This window comes from Salvelinus namaycush, chromosome 26, assembly GCF_016432855.1.
Source record: "Salvelinus namaycush isolate Seneca chromosome 26, SaNama_1.0, whole genome shotgun sequence".
In the NCBI taxonomy this organism is placed as follows: Eukaryota; Metazoa; Chordata; class Actinopteri; order Salmoniformes; family Salmonidae; genus Salvelinus; species Salvelinus namaycush.
Window position 1 is genome coordinate 19,088,623 of NC_052332.1, and position 19,858 is coordinate 19,108,480.

The following is a 19,858-nucleotide window of genomic DNA, read 5'->3' on the forward strand; positions in this document are numbered from 1 at the left end:
GACTTGCCAAAACTATAGTTCGTTAACAAGAAATTTGTGGAGTGGTTGAAAAACAAGTTTTAATGACTCCAACCTAAGAGTATGTAAACTTTCGACTTCAACTGTACACTCTAAATGTATTTGGCTAAGGTGTATGTAAACTTCCAAATTCAACTGTATAGAGAGAGAGAGATGTATATAGAAAGCTGTAGAAAGAGATAAAAAGAGAGGGGGGAGTGGTATAGAGGTAGAGAGAGATGTATATAGAGAGATGTAAAGAGGTAGAGAGAGAGAAAGAGAGAGAGGGGGAGTGGTATAGAGGTAGAGAGAGATGTAAAGAGGTAGAGAGAGAGATAGGGGGGAGTGGTATAGAGGTAGAGAGAGATGTATATAGAGAGATGTAAAGAGGTAGAGAGAGAGAGAGGGGGGAGTGGTATAGAGGTAGAGAGAGCGAAAGAGAGAGAGGGGAGAGTGATATAGAGGTAGAGAAAGATGGGGTATGCAACGGGCACAGTACATTTAGGCCCTTGGGGAATATTGATTGGAAAGAGAAGTAGAGAGCAGAGGAAAATGTATTCTATGTGGGAAGCAAATATAAGAGTTCTAGGCCTGTCTGATCAAATCTGAGGGACATTAATTTGTGAGAATACACCATACAAAAGGAAATGGGAGAAGATAAACCCGCAGGTCTGTCGAGTCTAAATTGTACAAGACATCCCGTACTGTAAGAAAAAGGACATATTGTATCAGTTTAATATAGCAATCTTACTTGAGAATTCACCTCCTACAGAATATGTATCATTGCATATGACTAGTGTGTGGGTGGTGGTGAGTAGGCATACTGTATGGAATTGTTATAATATATGTCCTCAAGGCAGAGATTGCATGCTGGACTACAGTACTAGGCAGTCATGTTACAATCTCCCTTTCTGTCTGATCATGGTGGCAGAGGTGAACACATCGCTGTTACAGAGGCCTCAGAAGTCAGTCAGCATGCAGGGATTGAGCCAGCGTGTGCTCTGCTATGGATAGCTACCAAACTCCTAGTGAGGGGGAGGCTCACCAGTTTGTGCTGTCAGACATTTTTTGACTATCAGACAGTGGAATAGTGAGTAGTTTAGAAGAGTTTGCTGATTTTGAAGAATGACAACCAGACTGTAATAGACATTTCAGTGGGATCTATTCTAACTGAAGAAAAAACAAACATTTCTGTCTCTCTCGCTTCTCTCTCTCTCTATCTCTCTCTTTCTCTCTCTCTCTCTCTCTTTCTCTTACTGTTTGTCTTTGTCTCTATCTCTGTCTCTGTCTGTGCTCTCCTTCCCTCCAGGCGGATGCTGTCACCAGTTTCCTCCGTGCGGCCCGTTCAGGGAACCTTGACAAGGCTCTTGAACACATCAAGAATGGAATAGACATCAACACATCAAATCAGGTACGTCAGAGAGTCCTCACACTGCCCAAGGTCACAGTCTGGTACACTGCCTCTGGACCACAGAGTTTGTCTCGTAAAACATTTATTACATCAGACTTTATTAAGATTAAATTATAGATGTATTTTTTATAGATGGCATTATTTGGTTTCGGCCAATCAGATCTATTAACAGTCAAGTCTAGCCTAGATAAACTGTAGTTTCAAGGATCTCTCTGTGTGTGTGTGTGTGTGTGTGTGTGTGTGTGTGTGTGTGTGTGTGTGTGTGTGTGTGTGTGTGTGTGTGTGTGTGTGTGTGTGTGTGTGTGTGTGTGTGTGTGTGTGTGTGTGCATGTGGATGCATAACCATGTTCCCACATTGTTCCCTGTGTTCCTGTGTCCTGCCACTCTAGCTGTGTTTACTGCGCACTAATGCCAGTCATTCACAACCTTAATGAGAAAATGTTAATAATTAGCCATACAGCCAGACCCTCTCTCGATTCCTCCCTGCTCCTCTCCTATCCTACCCTTTATCTGTTCCATTGCACCTTGTTGCATCATGACAGAAGCGCAACGCTTAAAGGTGTGCTATGCAGAAATCACTTTGCCATTCCTGGTTGCTAAAATTCTAATAGTTTGCCTAATATCCGTTTATGTGACAAAACAAGCATGTATAGTACAGAGGATCATTGTACCATCTAAACCACTGTGAAATATATTTTCCTTAACCAAAACACATGCATTTTCAGCTGTTTGAAGCTGGTGTACATAACCGAAAGTAAGACACAAAAATGAAACTTAAGAATGGGAAGCATAGAAATAGTGCAAAGAGTATAGATCTACCGCTTCCTAGACTTGCTTTCAATGAGAATGACAGATCTATAACAAAAAGTTCTATGTCAATTTGGTCAGGTGGCTGAAAAAGTTACATATTGTAGTTTTAAAATAACGTCAAATTCACATGTAAAGAATAGCTGAGGTGCATGCATTTTTTGTTTCTGACTCATCTCAAGTGGCAAGTTTTGTAACATATACGGAACTTATGTGTAACATGTATGCCAGCCTATTTATGAGTGGAAGCTTAAGTGGAAGGGACTCAGTTGTTGTATTTTTCATTAGTAGTTTGGTGAATGGAAGGTAGTTCAGTTTGTACACAAGCACTGGCAGGGAGCCCATGCTCTGGCCAGCTCGGGGAATGCACACCCACTCTGTAAGCCTACAATCTGCTACTGCAACCCCTCAGCACCATTCACAGAAACAACCATGGCACCAAGCTGTCAATGTTGTGAAACTAATACCACTATCTCTACACCAAGTAATACTACCACTATAATAATGCCACTACTGGCTAAGGATCAGAGGTAGAGCTATGATACAAATGAGGATGCATGCTTTAGTGTGCCTTCAATGCACATGCTGCATGTGTGTATATGTGGGGATGTGACGTTGTAAAACATGTTTTCTATATGTGTTTAAGTTAGGATTGGGGTTGAAGTAGAGAAAATAGCTATGATAATTGTTGGAACTACTGCTGGTGTTCTAGAAGTCAGGGTTTTATATGTGAAGTCAGTCTGTCAACCTGCCCCTGCCCGATCTACAAACCAGCAGACTCCTGCCAGCTCACACATACACGTGTGTGTGTGTATGTGCGTATGTGTGTGTGCATGCATGTGTGTGTTGCCCCCGTGTGTGTGTGTGTATGTGTGTCTCCCCTCAGTGTGTGCATGCACTGCAGATGTAGTACGTTATTCATATGAATTGGGTGACACTGCAGTATGAGGGCAGGACCAGTGTGGTATACAGTCTCCCTGTGGCCAGTCATGGTACTGCAGGCTGGCAGAGCAGAGACAGGCCCTGACTGTACTCTTAGTCTGTCTGATTCTGCAGCTATATGCCCTGACAGCCTGAGACAAACCCATGCTGTCTGCTTCCTTTGAGACCCGACTGTTTCAGTCTTAAGGTTGTTTATCTTCAGAAATCTTTTTGTTCTGCTTCGTAACCACTGTGGGTTTTGAGTTTCTCTGCTTGTTATTTTTAGTATATTTACTGTTTAGGAATCCATGTGATGGATGGACTAAAAGGCAGAAAGATTCTATTGGGGCTCATTCTGTTGGCTGACGATTTTGTCTGATGGTTATGTGTGGTCAATACTGATCTTCACTGCTGTCTCTGCAGAATGGGCTCAATGGTTTGCATCTGGCCTCGAAAGAAGGCCACGTCAAGATGGTCCTGGGGCTACTACACGCAGGCATTGTCTTGGAGACCACCACTAAGGTACTACTCACACACTACTCACTGCTTACCATGACTCTACTCACATACCACAGATGCATAAGACCTACCTCTGCCTTATGCTTGAGATATTCACCAGCTATAACAGACTGTTTACAGACAGAATCCACTATATACAGTGCCTTCAAAAAGTATTCACACCCCTTGACTTTTTATGCATTTTGTTGTGTTACAGCCTGAATTTTAAATGTATTAAATTGAGATTTTTGTTCACTGTCCTACACACAATGTGGAATTATGTTTACATCTTTTTTTAAACAAATTCATGAAAAAGTATTCAACCCCCTTTGTTAAGGCAAGTCTAAATAAGTTCACGAGTAAAACTGTGCTTAGCAAGTCACGTATTAAGTTGCATGGACTTGCATGGACTACTCTGTGTGCAATAACAGTGTTTAACATGTTTTTTGAATGACTACCTCAACTCTGTACCCCACACACAATTATCTGTAAGGTCCCTGAGTCGAGTAGTGAATTTCAAACACAGACTCAACCACAATGTCTGCTTTAAAAAAGCAGACATTGAATATCCCTTTGCGCATGGTGAAGTTATTAATTACACTTTGGATGGTGTATCAATACACCCTGTCACTACAAAGATACAGGCATCCTTCCTAACTCATTTACCGGAGAGGAAGGAAACCGGTCAGGGATTTCACCATGAGGCCAATGGTGACTTTTAAACAGTTACAGAGTTTATTGGGCGTGATAGGAAAAAACTGAGGATGGATCAACAACATTGTAGTTACTCCACAATACTAACTGAACTGACAGAGTGAAAAGAAGTAAGCCTGTACAGAATACAAATATTCCTAAACATGCATCCTGTTTGCAACAAGGCACTAAAGAAATACTGCAAAACAATGTGGCAAAGCAATTCACTTTTTGTTCTGTATACAAAGTGTTGTTTTGGGGAAAAATCCAACACATTACTTACCACTCCATATTTTCAAGCATAGTGGTGGCTGCATCATGTTATGGGTATTGCTTGTAATCTTTAAGGACTGTTGAGTTTTTCAGGATAAAAAATAAACGGAATGGAGCTAAGCACAGGCAAAATCCTAGAGGAAAACCTGATTCAGTCTGTTTTCCACCAGACACTGGGAGATGAATTCACCTTTCAGCAGGACAATAACCTAAAACACAAGGCCAAGAGTTGCTTACCAAATGTTCCAGAGTGGCCGAGTTACAGTTTTGAATTAAATCTGCTTGAAAATCTATGGCAAAACCTGAAAATGGTTGTCTAGCAATGATCAGCAACCAATTTGACAGAGCTTGTAGAATTTTTTAAAGAATAAAGGTGAAATGTTGCACAATCCAGGTTTGGAAAGCTCTTAGAGACTCACCCAGAAAGACTCACAGCTGTAATCGCTGCTAAATGTGATTCTAACATGTATTGAATCAGGGGGTTTATTTTTCGTGAATTGTTTACAGATGTTAGCATTTTTCTTCCTCTTTAAATATTACAGAATATTTTGTGTAGATTGTTGACAAAAATAGGACAAATCAATCCATTTTAATAAAAACATTTAAATGTGGGAAAATCAAGGGGTGTGAATACTTATTCATCTCATTTGATAGGCCTATAAACGTATGTATCTAATTTAATCTATTCAATATCAATCTATTAAGTCATAAGTCAGTCCCTCCAGAATTCAGCGATTCTGCGATCACAATTTTTTTGCCAAATCAACAATTCGCTGCATATTATGCGAGGGCTTGCAAATTTGACCAATTACCGCTCTTTTTCCTCATAAAACAGTCAAATCATTGCAATAATATCGAATAAAACGGACCCATCACCGCAGTACAAAAAGAGGGCTTGTAACTTCAACTAATCACCGCAGATTTACCGCATAATATGGTTGAATCAATCGACACGTCAACAAACTTTTTCCTTTGTCAGCGCATTTTCACAACAAAATGTCAGAATTGCCACAGCAAAATCAAGCATTTTGCCCGCAAATATCCCAAAAAATCCTGGAGGGACTGAAAAGTCATAACTCATTATTTCTGAGCACTGTATCCTTATCAAAGCTTTGTAAGTAGAGATTTGGGTCATAAGGCTGAACTCAGACTGCTCTCTGCTCTGTCTCTCTCTCTCTGTGTGTGTTTGTGTGTCACCTCCAGAAAGGGAACACTGCCCTCCATATCGCTGCGTTGGCAGGCCAGGAGAAAGTGGTGGCTGAGCTCGTCAACTATGGAGCCAACGTCAATTCCCAGTCCCAAGTGAGTCATCAATGACATTATACTGCTTCTTACTGTTATCCGGGTGTTTGTGTGTGTGTGTGTGTGTGTGTGTGTGTGTGTGTGTGTGTGTGTGTGTGTGTGTGTGTGTGTGTGTGTGTGTGTGTGTGTGTGTGTGTGTGTGTGTGTGTGTGTGTGTGTGTGTGTGTGTGTTGGTAACTAGGGCTGTTACGGTGACCATATTACTGCCACACCGGCGGTCACGAGTCATGACCACCGCAAATTCCACGCGACCGTTTAGTCATGGTAATTAGTCTTCTCCAAGCTCTGATGCTGCTGATTGATGGTCTACCAAACTTCATAACTGCCTGGTACTCAGCACTCTATTGTCCCTCTAATCACTCTGACATCAATGCAAATGTATCGACAATCTAATCAAACACTTCATGAGAGCTCAGAATTCACTAAGAGGGATGCGAGCAGTTCGCATCGTCCCACATCGTCCCCGATGTGTCTGTCTTCACTTGTAGCCTACTTTGGAGTTGAGATGCCTGTGAGAAGAACCCGATCACATGAGGGGCATTGGCTAATATGAATTGAGATATCTGAGAGAGCTATGTGAGTGAAAGGTGCAGAGCACGCCGATTGGCAGCCAGGAGAAGGGAATTATAATTATTACATTCAGCCCAAAGGTACAACGGCCACTTTGGCCGCAAAAGGCATGGATTTTTTAGGGGGCATTACGGCTACCGGGAAATTTGAGGCCTGATGATAATATTATGAAGCGCTTGTCAAATTGTGAATGAGAGCCTGTCGAAGTGTGTGCAGCCTGCACAAGAAACAAAGCAGAGCTCATGCCTTTCATGCGACTTTTTTCAAATCATCATTAGAGTCGCATCATGCAGCCAGCCTTAGAATATATTACAAATAAAAAAATAGCCCAAAGTTTGTATCACAACTAAAGTTGCATAAATAATTCTAAATTAAGCATATAGGAGGACCTGTTTCTTTGTTAACCACTCAGCACAGAGTAGCTGCATTCTATTTTATTCAGCTATGTTCAATTGTATTCTTCATACAATAAAATAATGCCACGGAATTCTAAGCTTATCTTGTCTGCTAATTGAACTAGTGTAGCCCACAGCCATATGGCATAGCCAGATCTAGGCCTAACATAAGGACAACTCAGAGTATGCTATTATATTCATCTGAAATAGACTACATTTTCATTTAGACCTGTCTAAAATAAATAATGGATTGATTTTACTTCACTACATTCCTAAAGAAAATTGTGTACTTTTTACTCCATACATTTTGACTGATACCCAAAAGTACTCGTTACATTTTGAATGCATAGCAGGGCAGGAAAATTGTCTAATTCACACACTTATCAAGAGAACATCCCTGGTCGTCCATACTGCCTCTGATCTGGCGAACTCACTAAGCACAAGCTTTGTTTGTAAATTATGTCTAAGTGTTGGAGTGTGCCACTGGCTATCAGTAAATAGAAAATACAAAACATTTGCCGTCTGGTTTGCTTAATATACCTTTCTAGGACACACGTTCCGCTAGCGGAACCCCTCGACAACATTCCGCTGAAAAGGCAGCGCGGGAAATTCAAAAATATTTTTTAGAAATATGTAACTTTCCCACATTAACAAGTCCAATACAGCAAATTAAAGATAAACATCCTGTTAATCTACCCACCGTGTCCAATTTTAAAAATGCTTTACAGCGAAAACACAACATATGATTATGTTAGATCATCGCCAAGTCCAAAAAACACACAGCCATTTTCCCAGCCAAAGATAGGAGTCACAAAAAGCAGAAATAGAGATAAAATGAATCACTAACGTTTGATGATCTTCATCAGATGACACTCATAGGACATCATGTTACACAATACATGTATGTTTTGTTCGATAATGTGCATATTTATATCCAAAAATCTCAGTTTACATTGGCGCCATGTTCAGAAATGCCTCCAAAATATCCACATCAAATAACAGAAATACTCATCATAAACTTTGATGAAAAATACATGTTTTACATAGAATTAAAGATACACTTGTTCTTAATGCAACCGCTGTATCAGATTTAAAGGAAACCATGCAATAATCTGAGACGGCGCTCAGATAGAAACAAAATTTCTCCGCCATGTTGGAGTCAACAGAAATACGAAATTACATTATAAATATTCCCTTACCTTTGATGATCTTCATCAGAATGCACTCCCAGGAATCCTAGTTCCACAATAAATTGTTGTTTTGTTCGATAATGTCCATTATTTATGTCCAAGTAGCTACTTTTGTTAGCACGTTTAGTACACATATCCAAACGCTCGTGCAGGTCCAGGCGAACTTCGGACGAAAACTTCAAAAACTTATATTACAGGTCGAATAAACTTGTCAAACTAAGTATAGAATCAATCTTTAGGATGTTGTTATCATAAATATTAAATAACGTTCCAACCGGAGACTTCCTTTGTGTCTATAGAAGTAATGGAACGCAAGTCGATATCATGTGGAATGCGCGTGACCGGGACCTGGCTCTCTGCCAGACCACTGACTCAAACAGCTCCCATCCGGCTCAACATCACAGTAGAAGCTTCATTCAATGTTCTACAGACTGTTGACATCTAGTGAAAGCCGTAGGAAGTGCAAACAGATCCATATCCCACTGGGATTTCAATAGGCGATGAGTTGAAAATCGACCAGCCTCAGAATTCCCACTTCCTGTTTGGATTTTTTCTCAGGTTTTTGCCTGCCATATGAGTTCTGTTATACTCACAGACATCATTCAAACAGTTTTAGAAACTTCAGAGTGTTTTCTATCCAATAGTAATAATAATATGCATATATTAGCATCTGGGACAGAGTAGGAGGCAGTTCACTCTGGGCACGCTATTCATCCAAAGTTAAAATGCTGCCCCCTATCCCTAAAAAGTTATTAATATAAGGAATTAAAAATGATTTATACTTTTACTTTTACTTTTGATACTTAAGTATATTTGAGCAATTCAATTTACTTTTGATACTTAAGTGTATTTGAAACCAAATACTTTTATACTTTTACTCAAGTAGTATTTTACTGGGTGACTTTCACTTTCTATTAAGGTATCTTTACTTTTACTCAAGTATGACAATTGGGTACTTTTTCCACCACCAGTGTCTTGTAGGATATGCATGGAAGCCAGGAGATGCTAAACTTGTTTATGTTAATTAACGGTCAATTACTGTGAGACTGGCAATTATTTTCTTGACAATCGCCGGCTGACAAAATTTCATGACCGCCAAAGCCCTACTGGTAACCATGCATCATGTACCTCTTCTTTACAGAAAGGCTTCAGTCCCCTCTACATGGCTGCACAAGAGAACCACTTAGAGGTAGTTAAGTTCCTGTTAGAGAATGGAGCCAATCAGAGCCTTCCAACAGAGGTGAGTACAGGCCTACAGAGTCATGCCTTCTCAGATTTGCATTGGATTTAGTCCACTAGACAAATGTTACCATAACTTTCTCTCCTCTTTCCATTACAGTAATCTCAATTTACAATGTATCACATTTTCCTTTCCTCTTGTCCGCCGCCCCTATCTTCATTTTCTTCCACTCTCTCTTCCTCTCCCTCTACTTATCCTTCTCTCAACCCTTCCATTATCACTTGGCTTGTCTCCCTTTTCCTCACACTCCCTTGCACCCTATCGTTGACATTCCTTACCTCCTTCTCCCTCCTCTCCTCCTCTTTCTCCCTCGCTACCTCTCCCTCTGTCCTTCCATCTCCTCCTTTCTCCCTTCTGACCTTACTCCCTGGCCACCCCTGCCTTTCTCCAACATTCTACCTCCATCTCTCTTCCCCTGTCTGTCAGGATGGGTTCACGCCGCTGGCGGTGGCTCTCCAGCAGGGTCATGAGAACGTGGTGGCTCTGCTCATCAACTACGGCACCAAGGGCAAGGTCCGTCTTCCCGCTTTGCACATCGCTGCACGCAACGACGACACACGCACTGCCGCAGTGCTGTTGCAGAATGACCCTAACCCCGATGTCCTCAGCAAGGTACTACTCAGTGTGTGTCTGTGTGTATGTGTGAATGATGACTTATTAAGCCTTAATATGCTGATGTCATTAGCTGATGTCATCAGTCAAAACACTGTTCTGTTGACTTGCAGAAAAGCAATAGCAACAAAGGTGATTATCTGCATTGCTTGCTGTTTGGGGTTTTAGGCTGGGTTTCTGTATAGCACTTTGTGACATCTGCTGATGTAAAAAGGGCTTTATAAATACATTTGATTGATAAACAAAAAAGCTTCCAATAAACAAAAAAGCTTTCGACAAAAGCCGCCTGCAAACATGGATGATGAAAATAAGATGGTAACTCTTTTCTGTCTCTCTCACTCTCTCGCTCTCTCGCTCTCTCGCTCTCTCGCTCTCTCGCTCTCTCGCTCTCTCGCTCTCTCTCTCTCTCTCTCTCTCTCTCTCTCTCTCTCTCTCTCTCTCTCTCTCTCTCTCTCTCTCTCTCTCTCTCTCTCTCTCTCTCTCTCTCTCTCTCTCTCTCTCTCTCTCACTCTGTCTGTAGACTGGCTTCACTCCTCTCCACATCGCGGCTCACTATGAGAACCTGAGTGTGGCCCAACTGCTAATTAACAGAGGAGCCAATGTCAACTATACTCCCAAGGTCAGTCCATTAAACCTCACCTCTACTGTACCTACTGTATCTGCCTTAATCGTGACATAGATATCGTAGATATCATAGTCCCTCAAAGATCGAATTTCCTAACAGAAGAGTCTTTGATTCAATTGATTTAGAAATTGTTCTTTCCCCTCTCTCAGAATGGTATCACCCCCCTGCACATAGCTTCTAGGAGGGGTAATGCGATCATGGTTCGGCTTTTGCTGGACAGAGGGGCCCAGATAGACGCCATGACCAAGGTACTGTAACCCACTCTTTCTCCTCTTCCTCATCCTCCTCCTCTTCCTCCTCCTCATCCACCCCTTTCTGCCATTTGACTTGAAAACTGTTTAACCCTACCTGACTTCTTCACTCTCTTTAGGATGAGCTGACCCCTTTGCACTGTGCGGCCAGGAACGGTCACGTGAGGATCATCGATCTCCTGCTGGACCAGGGGGCTCCCATCCAGGCCAAGACCAAGGTCAGCCACGGGCCTCTTGGGGTCCACTATGGGGAAAATAAAGGGCCCTACTTTACGTCCACTTTGGCACAATATCACACCATTAACGCCACTTTGGCACAATATCACACACACTTGCATTTTCAGCAGTAACCAATGCCAAATGATTCTCTGCCAGCAACACTGAGGCGTGACTTATTTCAGTATTATTAATTTATCCATTTTTTCCCCTCTCAAAGGTCTTACACTGCTCTTCTCCTTTCTATCTCCCGGTCCTCCCTCTCTCCCCTCCAGAATGGCCTGTCCCCCATCCACATGGCGGCCCAGGGAGACCACATGGACTGTGTGAGGCAGCTCCTTCAGTACAACGCTGAGATCGATGACATCACGCTGGACCACCTGACCCCTCTACACGTGGCGGCCCACTGTGGTCACCACCGCATGGCCAAAGTGCTGCTGGACAAGGGGGCCAAGGCCAACGCACGTGCACTGGTCAGAAGCTCTTAAGTGTCCTTCTATTTCTCTATACTGATGTTAAGGTTGAGGTGTACTGTAGCTGTCCATTGGTCAGGTATACTGAGCTTTTATAACTGGGTCACGTTCAGTAGGCACAAACAGTAGAAAACATTATGAAATATGAATGAGGGTTGTTATTGGACAAGTTCAGGCAGGACCGTCTCCATTTCTAAATGCTTTCTCCCATTTTGTGCGTACCGAACATAACTCTATGCCGAATTAGTAAAATGTTGTGACTTTGTTCAGAATGGGTTCACTCCCCTCCACATTGCCTGTAAGAAGAACCACATGCGCTCCATGGACCTGCTTCTGAAACACTCGGCCTCCCTGGAGGCCGTCACAGAGGTGAGATAACACTCTTTTGAAGAGCAATGGATTTGGTGTACCACTGTTTGTAATTGTTGTAATAGTTTGCTGCCAATTATGCCATTACAGAAGGTCTGAAAGTGAGAATGTAGGCCTAATGGAGGTGGATTTATATAACACCTTAACCATTCTCTCTCTTCATGTGCCCCCCTCCCCTTACATAGTCTGGTCTGACCCCCCTGCATGTAGCAGCCTTCATGGGCCACCTGAACATTGTGAAGAACCTGCTCCACAGAGGTGCTTCTCCCAATGCCTCCAATGTGGTGAGAGGCCACCCCTTTCTAACCTTTATTATTGACACAGGGGTGAAATATCCAGCGCTCTCTGAGTTACTACTTATCTTATTCTTATGTTGAAATGAACACCAGCAAAGGTTATGATGGATGGGTATGGATGGTCCATGCATTCATACGGATTGGATGACTAAAGCCTGTTCTCTGTGTGTATAATGTGATATTTTAGTTGATGTGTGTGTGTTATTGATATTGCATGGCCTAGTCATGTGTTTAATGTCAGAGTGGTTGTGACAGGCTATGTGACCTCTGACCTGTGTTTGTGTAACAGAAAGTGGAGACGCCCCTCCACATGGCGTCCAGGGCAGGCCACTGTGAGGTGGCTCAGTTCCTGCTGCAGAACACAGCCCAGGTGGACGCCAAGGCTAAGGTACTGTACACACTCTCATGCAGCCATACACGTCTATGAGCATTCATAATGTTTTACCACAAACTCTGTCCTGGTTGGAATACACATTCAAAACCACCAGCACATGGTACATATCAGGGGAGCATATTTGGTTTTAGAAGTGGGGGGGACATAATATAAGTTGGATAAACACTCCAAGCAGCCTACCTGACTGGTCGGAGGTGTCCACATGGGTGTCCACATGACAAAAATGCAATTTCAGAATGTGGGTGGGACATGTCCCCCCCCAGTGAAAGGGTATGCTGTTGTTACTGTTACATGCCGTTACTGTTACATGTATGCTGTTGTTGTAAAGATAGTAACTGAAGAGAAGAATATATATATATATATATAAATTCTTCAGTTACTATCTTTACAACAGCATACACTGCACAATACCTTAATGTTACTGCTAGCTAAATACAATTGCCTACACGTATATCATTCCAACCTCTCTCTCTCTCTCTCTCTCTCTCTCTCTCTCTCTCTCTCTCTATCTCTAGGATGACCAGACCCCTCTGCACTGTGCGGCCCGTATGGGACATAAGGAGCTGGTCAAGCTGCTCCTGGAGCACAAGGCCAATCCTGACTCGGCCACCACCGCTGGCCACACCCCCTTACACATCGCCGCCCGTGAGGGACACGCCCACACCACCCGCATTCTCCTGGACGGGGCGGCCCAACAAACCAAGATGACAAAGGTTCTCCTTTAATTTACCAACTTTTCTTTTTTTTTCTCTCTCTCTCTTTCTCTCTCTCTCTCTCTCTCTCTCTCTCTCTCTCTCTCTCTCTTTCCCTCACCCTCTCTCTCTCTCTCGTTCCCTATCTCTCTCTCTCTTTCCCTCACCCTCTCTCTCTCTTTCTCTCTCACCCTCTCTTTCCCTCACTCTCTCTCTCTCTCTTTCCCTCACCCTCTCTCTCTCTCTCTCTCTCTCTTTCTCTCTCTCTTTCTCTCTTTCTCTCTCTCTCTTTCCCTCACCCTCTCTCTCTTTCTCTCTCTCTCTCTCTCTCTTTCTCTCTCTCTTTCTCTCTTTCTCTCTCTCTCTCTCTTTCCCTCACCCTCTCTCTCTTTCTATCTCTATCTCTCTCTAACCCAATTCTTCTCTCAAGCTCGTTCCTCTCACTCCTAATCCCTTCACACCTCACCTTTTTTAGTTCTCCTGCTCATGCTGAATCTGTGAGTGTGTGTGTTTGTGTGTCCAAGCAGAAAGGCTTCACTCCTCTCCATGTGGCCTGTAAGTACGGCAAAGTGGACGTGGTCGAGCTGCTGCTGGAGAGAGGAGCCAACCCCAACGCCGCTGGGAAGGTAGAAAAACACACTGCAACACAACACGGACTGTCCTGTGCTTTTTATCTGTGCCAGGCATACTTCTCAGTGCCGTGACCCACCTAAAGCTTAAGGAACTCTCCTGTGACCCGACTAACAAATAAACCTTGTATTCTAAGTACTGACCGTCATTTATCACAGCCCAAAAGGATGTCCCACCATTTTAGACATCATTTTTCATTTTAAACATGCGCCCACAAAGGCAGACTGATATTCTGTGGTTTAGATAGCTAGTGACATTAAGTGTGTGTGTGTGTGTGTCCAAGCAGAACGGCCTGACTCCTCTACACGTGGCCGTCCATCACAACAACCTGGACGTGGTCAAGCTGCTGGTCAGCAAGGGAGGCAACGCACACAGCACTGCCCGGGTAAGAGGAACGATGTAACACACACGCCGCTCACACATAGCGGTACTAGTATATCCCCCTTTCAGGTTCATTGGTAACTAGTGTACACTATGATGAATACGACCCACCAATTGATGATCCAGTGTATTACCCCCAACCCTGCTGACTCCCTGTGTCTGTCTCTAGAACGGCTACACTCCTCTGCACATTGCAGCCAAGCAGAACCAGATGGAGGCGGCCGGCTGCCTGCTGCAGTATGGGGCCTCTGCCAACGCTGAGTCCCTCCAGGGGGTCACGCCCCTCCACCTGGCCTCACAGGAGGGACAGCCAGACATGGTGGCCTTGCTCATCTCCAAACAGGCCAACGTCAACCTGGGGAACAAGGTAGTGGACTGGAAGAGGAACAATACATCTCAGGAGGGTTTGAGGCAAGCTTTCAGGGATAGCTAGCTGAGTTGTACAGGGTTTGAGGCAAGCTTTCAGGGATAGCTAGCTGTGTTGTACAGGGTTTGAGGCAAGCTTTCAGGGAAAGCTAGCTGAGTTGTACAGAGTTTGAGGCAAGCTTTCAGGGATAGCTAGCTGAGTTGTACAGGGTTTGAGGCAAGCTTTCAGGGATAGCTAGCTGTGTTGTACAGAGTTTGAGGCAAGCTTTCAGGGATAGCTAGCTGAGTTGTACAGAGTTTGAGGCAAGCTTTCAGGGATAGCTAGCTGTGTTGTACAGAGTTTGAGGCAAGCTTTCAGGGATAGCTAGCTGTGTTGTACAGGGTTTGAGGCAAGCTTTCAGGGATAGCTAGCTGTGTTGTACAGAGTTTGAGGCAAGCTTTCAGGGATAGCTAGCTGTGTTGTACAGGGTTTGAGGCAAGCTTTCAGGGATAGCTAGCTGAGTTGTACAGGGTTTGAGGCAAGCTTTCAGGGATAGCTAGCTGAGTTGTACAGGGTTTGATAGACCCATGGTAAGATAAAGTGTTGAGGGCTACAGGGCATGATGTTTCGATCACTGGGTCAAACCGGTTACCGGAATTACCTACTAGTATGCGTGTTTTGATGGTCCACTGTGACTTAGACTGACTTAGAGCTGGTTAATGAACAGACTGACCAGCAGCCTACTGTATTCCTCCTGTTCCCCCCGTGTCTCTCAGAATGGACTGACCCCTCTGCACCTGGTGGCCCAGGAAGGTCACGTAGGGATAGCAGACACCCTGGTCAAACAGGGGGCATCAGTCTACGCAGCCTCACGGGTAAGACATGCTGCATGATATCAACCACAAACCTCAGATTACAGTGGACAAAACAGAAAAGAGGAATGTACACTTTTTTGTTATATTCAGTAGAGTGTACAATGCATTACATGCTATGACGACATGCCATTTCCGATACTTTCATACAGCATCCAAACTCTCTCAAATTTCAATAAAATTTTACTGGCAGGACTGTTCAAGGTATAACAGAGCCACCAAGCTGTTTATAATGAGGCCACTGAAACACAGCCAACCCCCCCCCCCCCCCCCCCCCTCCATCTCTCTTTCAGATGGGCTACACAGCGCTTCATGTGGCCTGTCACTATGGCAACATCAAGATGGTGAAGTTCCTCCTGCAGCAGCAGGCTCATGTGAACAGCAAGACCAGAGTGAGAAGCTGCTGCTGCTACTCTCCTCCTTACACGTGGCCTCTATTAGTGTGGCTCTGCCCTGTCTCACGTCACCGCCGCCTTCAGGCTGCTGTCACATCACTCCCATTACATTAGATTGGACATGGAATTTCTATTGAATAATGGCATGTCAATGTCAGCAGTCTTGGTAAGAGGGTTGCATTTACTTGAACACCTTTTTCCCCTCTCTCTCTCTCTCTCTCTCTCTCTCTCTCCACCCTGCTCTCTAGGTGGGCTACACTCCCCTGCACCAGGCCGCCCAGCAGGGTCATACTGACATAGTCACCCTGCTGCTCAAACACGGAGCCCAGCCCAACGAGATCACCACCGTAAGCACATCCTTCCTCCTCTCTCCTCATCCTTCCAGTACACTCTTCTCCTCTAGTTCTGCTCTTCCCTTACTCTATTCTCTTCATCTTCTCTTTACCTGTTCTTCATCTTTTTCCTTTATTTGCTGTCCTCGACTCATTTCTTCCATCATGCTTAAATCTACAGCCTTCGTCTGGCGTCTGATCTGTGTATCTCCTGTCTGTCTCTGTTCTCTGTGGTAGAATGGGACCTCTCCTCTGGGCATTGCCAAACGACTTGGTTACATCTCTGTCATTGATGTGCTGAAGTTGGTCACCGAGGAGGCCGTTTCCGTGGTGAGCAGCACTTCTGGTTCACATGGTTACTAGTATATTTGTGTGTGGTGTGAAACTCTGAGCTACAGTACAGTACCATGTTGACTGAAATGACATATTTGAGCATGTCAGTTGATATCACTCATTTCTCTCTCCTTCTCTTGACGTTTTTCACAGATCACCACAGAGAAACATCGGATGAGTTTCCCGGAGACAGTAGATGAGATATTGGATGTTTCAGAGGATGAGGGTAGGTTGGGGCACTCGAGACACGTTCATTGTTAGTGTGTAAGTCTTTCTGTAAAAAATAGTACTACTGCCTGTCCTGTGTTTTGGTTGTGATAGTCAGCCCAGGTTCAGTGTCATGGAAGAGGACTGAAGTCTATCTCTGTTTGAACCTAGATGACTAGCCTAAACAATGCCTTTTCCATTTGTTTTTGTAGGCGTTGCAGCGCTAACGTTAGGTAGGACTGTGTCTATATCTCTGCTTTGTCCGGTCGTTCGGTGGCTCATAAAATTGCGCCTCCACTGCAAGAACTTTCTCATTCTCTAATCCCTATCAATCTCCCTTTATAACTGTCTCTCTCACTCAATAATGTTTCCTGCTATCCTCTTCTCTACATCCACCCAGTAGCTATCTTCCTCTCTCTCTCTCTCTCTCTCTCTCTCTCTCTCTCTCTCTCTCTCTCTCTCTCTCTCTCTCTCTCTCTCTCTCTCTCTCTCTCTCTCTCTCTCTCTCTCTCTCTCTCTCTCTCTCTCTCTCTCTCTCTCTCTCTCTCTCTCTCTCTCTCTCTCTCTCTCACTCACTCACTCTCTCTCTGCTCAATGTAAACGACCATGTCAGTGTTCCATTGGCATGTGATGTGGTCATGACATTTTCCTTTACCAGTGTTAACAACACCTGTCCATGGATTCATCATTGACAGGACTACATCAGATTTAGAAAGTAGAAATACTGTAGAGCAAGAGAAAAGTAGAACAAAAAAAACGTTCTGCCACTGAGGGATCCAGTCCTGCAGAGCTTAATTGATCAACAGACTAATTACACAGATATAACTCCAGCTGAGAAGCACTCAACGATCAGCGCAAACACAGTGACTGTGTACACCCATATGTAACTGCTTGTAGTTATAATAACCTTTTTCAGTAACCAAGGCATTCTCTCCCATACAGAACTCTCTAACGGGCATGCTCACTATGCTGTAACCAGGTGCCATGCTGTGTACCATGCAGTGTGTGTTCTATTCTGTGTTGTCAATCGTAGTGTTTTTTCCATTGGTCTCCATTGGCTGTGGTTGTTGTCGGTTTGACTCCATTCCGATCCGAAATTGCTTGGTGATGTGACTATATATGGTAATGGTAGGATGGCGGCCGGCAGTGGAAAATGGAACAGTCTAGACCACATGTGTCAAACTCATTCTACGGAGGGCTGATTGTCTGCGGGTTTTCACTCGTCCCTTGGACTTGATTGAGGAATTAAGGTTACTGATTGGTGAGGAAGTCTCCTCACCTGGTTGCCTGGGTCTTAACTGAAAGGAAAAGCCAAAAACCAGCAGACACTAGCCCCTCCATGGAATGAGTTTGACGCCCCTGGTCTAGACCTATCAAGTAATTTTTCTCTTTTCTGTCTCTCTTTCTCTCTCCGTTTTGCGCCTTTGTTTTTTGTTCCCTCTCTCTCTCTCTCTTTCTCCATTCCTCTGTCGTCTCTCTGTGCTCTGTAGGGGATGAGTTGCTGGGGATGGATGGTGCTCGCTACCTGAAGCTTGACGACCTCAAGGACCAGGATGATGATTTCCTGTCCCCTAAGAAGACCCTCAGAGACTTTGAGGGCGGCCTGGGCACCACGTAAGTGACAGCGCCAGGGTCGAACTGAACACTTTGTGTGTCAGAGTCCAGTCATCTGAGGATAATGTGAGGGAAATGATTTTCCACCACATTACTCTTTGGCCCATTCACTTTTTTCTCTTTCTTTTTTTGGCACAGGCCCTACTCTCCTGCTATTCCCAGAATCCCATGTGTGTCCCCTGAAACTGTCCTGCTTGAGGGGGTAAGGTTAAAGGATTTATTAATTTATCTCATGAAATGCAATTGTTAATGCTGATGATTAGATTGTGCTCTCTCTTTCTTCCTCTCCCTCTCCCTCCACAGCACACCCCTGTCCCCTTGCCTAAGGAGTATGATGAGGACTCTCTGATCCCCAGCAGTCCTGCTACAGAGACCTCCGACAATGTTAGCCCAGTGGCCAGCCCCATACACACAGGGTCAGTTTACTACCTCCACAACCCTGTTCCTGGAGAGCTACCCTCCTGTAGGTTTTTGCTCCAACCCCAGTTGTAACTAACCTGGTTCAGCTTATCAACCAGCTAATTATTAGAATCAGGTGAGCTGGGTTAGGGTTGGAGTGAAAACCTACAGGGCGGTACCTCTCCAGGAACAGGGTTGGAGAGCCCTGCTCTATGCACTGCAATACCTACACACCCTATTATACACAATACCAACACATTACATAATGAATCGGTAGCTTATTTCCTATTTCTTCCATTCAGTGTGATTACATTCCTTTAACGAGGTCACTGACCATTCATGATTTAATTTGACCAGGATGAACTTGAGTTGAGCACGGTTGGATAGTTATTCTCTCAATAATTAATGATGGTTCTCATTGGTTGCTGGTCAGGTTCCTGGTCAGTTTCATGGTGGATGCCCGAGGAGGCTCCATGCGTGGCAGCAGACACCACGGGCTGCGTGTCATCATCCCCCCTCGGACCTGTGCTGCCCCCACCCGCATCACCTGTCGTCTGGTCAAACCCCTGAAACTCAACACCCCACCCCCGCTGGTAGAGGGAGAGGGCCTGGCCAGCCGTATCATCTCCCTGGGGCCCTCCAGTATGCAGTTCCTAGGGTAAGTACGGGCGTGTGCCCACTTGCGTGCGTGCGTGCTTGCATGTGTGTGTCTGTATCTCTGTATGTCTGCTTGTTTGTCAACCTGTATTTGATTGGGCAGTGAGGACCTTGCATTTATCTTATTACCCAGTGGCAGTGATAGTGGTGATTGTAACAGTGTAGGAGCAATCGTACAGTAATCGTAATAGATTCCAATAGTAATAGCATGTATAGTATTCTTATGTAGAGTGGTGATATCTCTATAGGCCAGTGATAGTGGAGATTCCCCACTTCGCTTCTCTGGGTCGAGGGGACCGGGAGCTGGTTGTTCTGCGCAGTGAGAACGGCTCTGTCTGGAAGGAGCATCGCAATCGCTATGGCGACGAGGTGCTCGAGACCATTTTGAATGGCATGGATGAAGGTCAGTGTAACGATGATAAATGTCACCCCTCTACAGTAGAGCCATGTTTATGTACTGTTATGTC

The 19,858-nt window shown here is 44.3% G+C and overlaps 1 protein-coding gene across 1 annotated transcript in view; it reads left to right on the forward strand.

Annotated features, from left to right (window-relative positions):
* LOC120020980 (ankyrin-1-like) overlaps nucleotides 1-19,858 on the forward strand; it is a 75,851-nt gene that overhangs the window by 37,708 nt on the left and 18,285 nt on the right. Inside the window, exons 2-28 of the mRNA XM_038964651.1 lie at nucleotides 1,307-1,408; nucleotides 3,560-3,658; nucleotides 5,804-5,902; nucleotides 9,199-9,297; nucleotides 9,724-9,909; nucleotides 10,430-10,528; nucleotides 10,684-10,782; nucleotides 10,905-11,003; nucleotides 11,277-11,474; nucleotides 11,745-11,843; nucleotides 12,029-12,127; nucleotides 12,429-12,527; nucleotides 13,049-13,246; nucleotides 13,753-13,851; nucleotides 14,142-14,240; nucleotides 14,406-14,603; nucleotides 15,359-15,457; nucleotides 15,748-15,846; nucleotides 16,098-16,196; nucleotides 16,419-16,511; nucleotides 16,668-16,740; nucleotides 16,934-16,954; nucleotides 18,212-18,335; nucleotides 18,474-18,551; nucleotides 18,635-18,751; nucleotides 19,168-19,392; nucleotides 19,640-19,794. Coding sequence (XP_038820579.1) covers nucleotides 1,307-1,408; nucleotides 3,560-3,658; nucleotides 5,804-5,902; nucleotides 9,199-9,297; nucleotides 9,724-9,909; nucleotides 10,430-10,528; nucleotides 10,684-10,782; nucleotides 10,905-11,003; nucleotides 11,277-11,474; nucleotides 11,745-11,843; nucleotides 12,029-12,127; nucleotides 12,429-12,527; nucleotides 13,049-13,246; nucleotides 13,753-13,851; nucleotides 14,142-14,240; nucleotides 14,406-14,603; nucleotides 15,359-15,457; nucleotides 15,748-15,846; nucleotides 16,098-16,196; nucleotides 16,419-16,511; nucleotides 16,668-16,740; nucleotides 16,934-16,954; nucleotides 18,212-18,335; nucleotides 18,474-18,551; nucleotides 18,635-18,751; nucleotides 19,168-19,392; nucleotides 19,640-19,794 — 3,154 coding nt within the window. The remainder of the gene's footprint in view (nucleotides 1-1,306; nucleotides 1,409-3,559; nucleotides 3,659-5,803; nucleotides 5,903-9,198; nucleotides 9,298-9,723; nucleotides 9,910-10,429; nucleotides 10,529-10,683; nucleotides 10,783-10,904; nucleotides 11,004-11,276; nucleotides 11,475-11,744; nucleotides 11,844-12,028; nucleotides 12,128-12,428; nucleotides 12,528-13,048; nucleotides 13,247-13,752; nucleotides 13,852-14,141; nucleotides 14,241-14,405; nucleotides 14,604-15,358; nucleotides 15,458-15,747; nucleotides 15,847-16,097; nucleotides 16,197-16,418; nucleotides 16,512-16,667; nucleotides 16,741-16,933; nucleotides 16,955-18,211; nucleotides 18,336-18,473; nucleotides 18,552-18,634; nucleotides 18,752-19,167; nucleotides 19,393-19,639; nucleotides 19,795-19,858) is intronic.